Source organism: Aegilops tauschii, chromosome 3, assembly GCF_002575655.3.
Source record: "Aegilops tauschii subsp. strangulata cultivar AL8/78 chromosome 3, Aet v6.0, whole genome shotgun sequence".
NCBI classification, from domain to species: Eukaryota; Viridiplantae; Streptophyta; class Magnoliopsida; order Poales; family Poaceae; genus Aegilops; species Aegilops tauschii.
Window position 1 is genome coordinate 17,284,245 of NC_053037.3, and position 5,627 is coordinate 17,289,871.

Consider the following 5,627-nt stretch of genomic DNA (forward strand, 5'->3'; position numbering starts at 1 on the left):
CTTATGTTAGCTCCTGCACATGGTCCCTCTGTTATCTCTTTCTACACTACACATCGATGGGGCCGGAGCCATAATACACAAGATATTTATAGTTGTTTCCATGCATATAACAACAAAGAACCATCCACTTATTGTATTGTGTTGCCTCACCTCCACACAACACCGCGGCGTTGCAAGTGTAAACTATTGCATTACGTACATGTAAATTAAACTAGTTGATGATTGAGCATCCTTCCTTCCTTCCTTCCTGCTCCATGAGACCGATCGATGACCACTATAGTTTAGAATGGCGCCCCTAGTACGTATTAGTTGGCCACTTAGTTCTGGCTATGGCCAGTGACACATTAGTATGATTAAACAATATCTTATCTTAGCCAGATATAGGTATAGCTAGGTAGTGTATATAGTACTCTGATCATCTAGCTAGCTAGCTAGCTGAATAAAAATGCTTTGATCGGGTAGCTACGCGCATAATATATCTCGGCCGGAGTCCTATCATGCGTGTGTGTGTGTGTCGACGATCGTAATAAACCAAGCATGAGTCGCCCTGCCCAGTCCAGTACAGTCCAGGCGCGTAGTACGTGCATAAAATAGTGCAAGTGCAAGTGCAAGTGCAAGTGCAAGATATGGAGCCCGGCCGAAGCACAATCTAGAACTCAACAACGCTGTCTCTTGTGCTCCTGTTCACAACCACCACTGATCCCCTCTCCCCCTCTCTCTCTCACACACACCTTCTCTCTCTATCTCTTCTAGCAGTAGTACTAGTACTAACTTTGCATCTGTACAGTCCTTCTCTCTCTAAAGTGCATGGGGGATATAAATAATGTTAGGAGAGAGGAGGGAGGAGCCCCTGTAGATGCGTGTGTATGTATTCAAATCATACATGCAGACTTCTTTCACCTATATCCACTGGGAGGACTACTGTGCTTGCCTGTGCGTGCCTCCGGCTCCAGGTGTTATATATACTGCCCCTCCCCACCTGACACAGCCACAGCCCATGCACATCCGGCTTTGACGGACAGCAGCATCTCCATCTCCTCTCTCTTCTCCGTCCGTCTCCTCCTCTCTGCTCAATTCTCTCCTCTAGTACGAGCATGACGAGCCCCAGGCTGAAGCTCTTCGGCTTCCACTTCTCCTCGGCGGAGGAGAGCCACACCACCATGGACACGGCCGAGCACGAGGCGGCCGAGCCGGAGAAGGGCGGCTCCGACTCCTCCTCGTCATCTACCACCACGACCACGGCCACGGCGGCGGCTGCGGCGGGCGGCGGGGGTGGCGAGGGGCGGAGGTACGAGTGCCAGTACTGCTGCCGCGAGTTCGCCAACTCGCAGGCGCTGGGCGGCCACCAGAACGCGCACAAGAAGGAGCGGCAGCAGCTCAAGCGCGCGCAGCTGCAGGCGGCCGCGGCCGCCGCGGGACGCGCGGCCGGGGGAGGCGCGCTCTACCCTCGTGGCGCCGGCGGCATGAACCCCATGGTGTCCGCCTTCGCGCAGCCGCCCCACCTCCTCGGCGGCGCCGGCGACGGCGGGACGGGGCCCACCAGCTGGGTCTACTTCTCCCCGCGCGCGGCCGCGGTGGCCGGCGGCGCCCAGGGCCAGCAGTTCCACGTCTCCCACGGCTGCGTCTTCCCCTCCGGCCGGGCCACCCCGGCCTCCGCCTCGCCGGCCGTGTTCTCCTACGCGCCAACGGCCTCCTCCGCAGCGCAGGCCGCCGCGGCGCCCTACGTCGTGCAGGCCGACGTGGTGGACCACCACGGCCGGAGGCTCCACGCCGCCAGCTTCCCGAGATACCCTGGCATGGTGATGGCGCCGGAGCCCATGGCCGCCGCGCCCGAGGACGCGCTGGGGCTGGACCTGCAGCTCAGCTTGTGACGACTCCGGTCGATCGAGAGCCGCGTACACTGTTGCTCCGGTAAAAAAAGGAAGGGATGAATTACCCACCCACTACTACTAGTACCTGCATGCGTCCGAACTAAAGCTCGATCGATCGATCCTCGCTAGTACTACTAGGTAATTAAATTAGCTAGCGGTAGTAAGTAAAGTATAAGTAATTTTTAGCTTCCGGGCTAGCTTCGGAGTGTTAAGCCGGCCGCCCCCTGCCTTGTAACCGAACCAACTCCCGTACGTTCCTGATATGATCCGAGATCGATCGATGACGTCTTGTAAATTCTTGGTCAAATCCATTCACCCATCCATCCATCATCCCTCTCTGCCATTTGCAGTGTTGATCAATATCACCCATTTTCTTGTTGATGTGTTAATCACAATTAGTACGTCCATCCATCGACGAGGACGTGTGTTTGATTTGTCAAGGATGATCCGTTTATTTAGCAAAAAAATTGTCAAGGCGAGTTAAAAAAATCGAGGATGTTCACATGCATGACAATTACGCAAGTGTATTCTAAACGGGCATGCATACGCACATCCATTTATAATCAAGGCGGCAGGCACTTGGTGATAGGTGAGTGCACCATGAGTCAGTTCCCCTCTTGTTCCATTTCCATCATGCCACCTAATAAACTTTGTTTGCCCCCTTTTAATTATATCTGGGTTGCCCTAATTGACAATCTCCTATTTCAGCATGCATGCATGGCACTACTACCAGTGCCGACCAATTAGCACCAGTAACAATCTCACTTCCTCTAGAATTAACCCAAGAGAGAAGGCCACTTTTGGTTGCAGTCGACAGTTACCCGTATAGGCCATACTACCAGCTACTGTAGTAGCTAGCAATCACACACATGTACTACACATGCAGGATTTACCTGCATATTTTACAGACGCGCATGCATATGCATCACGAGCGGGCGAGCGAGTACGTGTGGGTGTGGGCGTGGGCGCATGGGTTGATTGGACGCGGCACCGCACGCAAGGCGTTGAAGAGTGCACCACCAAAGCTAGCGTGCGTGCGTGCATGGGTGATCGAACAAACCTTGTTCCGAGTGCATGCAAAAGGCGCCTGCGTGTGGCACACCGTGCCGCCCTCTGTGCCTGGTACTTCGCTCCAGGCCAAACCGGCCGTGCGATATCCACTGACCCCGCCACTGTTCGCCGTACCCTACGTGTCAACCCCACCCCACCCCACCCCACTGTACATTCACAAATTAGCCATGCATGCATGCATGCTCCTCCATGCACGCCCAAATTCGACTCTAATTTCTTGATTCTTGTGTTGTTACGTGTGGTGCTTACTTATCTGATGTGCAACTGTGCGTGCATGTGGCCGAGGCAACAGGAGTCCACGCACGCATATGCGCTGGCTAATTTTTTCTACTTATGGCATGCTTAGTGAGGAGCGAAAGGGCACTAGGTGCTTGTGCTGCCGGTGCGGTAATCAAACACAAGCACAAACACAGTGGCTGAGAACAGCAAGTCCGGAGATCTCTTTTTATGGTAATGTCTGGCGAACCCCATTGCGTAGAGATTCTCAGGGGGGCCCCACGTCGCCCCTCGGGCCCGGTCCGAATGGGCCACGTAGGCCCACCACGTTTCGGGCTCTCATTGGGTGCTTCCGGCCACTGCCAGCTCGACACATGTCCCGCGGTCCGTGGCCTCCCATTGGCCGCCCCGACGACAGCAGCCACGACCTGGCCACGTACAAAAGGCACGCATGGCGGCCATTCCGGCCAATAGGATCAGGTTGTGCTTTACGCTAGGGTTTTGTTTACTGCATGCGATCAGTACTAGTACTACTGGTACTAATGGCTAATTTGCCATCTCTTGTTAATTGGTAGGCGTCCCTAGGACCTAAACTAGGATTAATTAGTCAACATGTGCACAGTGGCAGCAAGGAGGAGGAGGATGATAGATCATCCTAAGATTCGTATCGCTTATATTAAGCGCGGGGTTACCAGCCTTTCGCGCCCACCAGCTGTGATGCGCGGTCGCACCGGCCCCCGCTTTTCCTTCTGCCCTCCCCCTTTTCTCCCGCCCCTGAGACCGTATTATAAGACACGATTGTCGGTGTTGTTCCGTGCGTATATGGTTATATTATCGGCGGTTACATGCGCATGAACCATTATTGCCGTGTCCGGCCGGGGTCCGCTGGTAAGTGTCCGACGTAAAATTTGCATACTAAACACTTGCCGTGTGTACATATATGTCATGTGTAGTTATTGATTTATCAAATTCACATCATGTAGTAGAGATTAGGTTGGTCAAGGTGGATTAGTCTCTTTAAATTAGCCAAGGTTTTAACTTCACTTGAAGCTAGTTGATAAAATGGTGATAGATTGTATAATGCCCATTACACGTCATTGGGGAGTAGCTTTACTTTGCCAAGCGTGATGAAGCGTCATTACATATAAAACTAATCTAAATCGACTGCTATAATTGTACGGGAGACGCATGTACAAAGGTTTTCATAGGATGTCTCCAGGCAGGCAACTAGCTTAGTTTAGTGTACAACCCTAATTAATCAATATAATCGTGACTATCGTACGCCGGATATATTAGTTTACGCGCCAGCGCCAGCTCAATCTGCTTGACAAATCTATAGCTGACAAAACATCAACATATATCTGACCTCCCTCGATCTCTCTGGGTTAATTCGGTTGTCCTGATTAGTGACCAGATCAAATTGCCAGCTTAACTGAGATGCCATCATCTCTCAACTTGGCCATTAATTTTGCATGCTGTGAGACTGACGATTTTGGGTTGCATCATCTTGGGATCTTGTGTTGCTCGTGGGATTACTTAATTGGTGGCCCAAGTACACGTAGGTATTCAGTCTTTTGGTAAAAGGGCAAGAAGCAGGTGACGCATATATGGCCCCTCTCTACTCTCTAGTGCGCATATCCAAATCCTTTACATTTAGACCAGGCAAGTTAATCACACTTTAGTCTAGGCGGCCATTTACGTTTGTGTTTGTTTGGTGACTGAAAATAGTGATAAGCTGACTAGGGTACTTGAATACATGTGGATTAGGAAGAAATTTCTAGCTAAGAAGCTATAGCTAGCTGAAAGGGATGTCCACTTAATTGACACTTAATTAGCTTGTTTTGAATTACTAAAAGTACACCAACTGGTTGCCTTCTAGAATATAGGATACTAATCGGCAACTTCTTAGGGTTCAAGTTTTGCCAAATTCTTGTAGTGGTTGATGTGATGGGGAAGGTGATGTAAAGCTACGAATACTGATAAACAAACAGATGAATATATATAAGTTGCGTCGGTAGGTGTCTATCCTGATATCAACTTGGGTACTTGTCCTTTTCTTGTCCCGATTTCCTGAGGCAATTGTAATCTTTGCAGCATTGAATAATTAAGCACCCAAGGAGTATCATGTAGTCCACATGTAGGGGCTATGCTTGAGTTGGAAACGAATATGATTCTCTCGCAATTATACTATGAGAATCTTTGCACATCGGTCTGCATATTCACCAGGGTGCTTACTTCTTAAGTGTATGCCAGAATTATTGGCCTGCTTTTTGTTTATGCTTAACAAATATTCGGTGGCTTGATTTTTTTTATTGCTTGCGGATTTTTTAGAATTTATTAAAAACGTGTAATTGTGGTCCAGTGAGTTGTTTGGGCCGGTCCAAGATGTTTTATGCTAATTGATTGTTTCCACTCTGAAAGCATGTGTACTGGCTTCATTAGTTTGGCATGTATTGCCACCTTGAGTTA

The 5,627-nt window shown here is 50.3% G+C and overlaps 1 protein-coding gene across 1 annotated transcript; it reads left to right on the top strand.

Annotated features, from left to right (window-relative positions):
- The first annotated feature begins 865 nt into the window (after window positions 1-865).
- On the top strand, window positions 866-2,252 carry LOC109731449 (zinc finger protein GIS3). Its single transcript, XM_020290599.4, has one exon. The coding sequence runs from the start codon at window positions 1,095-1,097 to the stop codon at window positions 1,869-1,871; it is 777 nt and encodes a 258-aa protein (XP_020146188.1). The 5' UTR covers window positions 866-1,094; the 3' UTR covers window positions 1,872-2,252.
- Window positions 2,253-5,627: the final 3,375 nt, after the last annotated feature.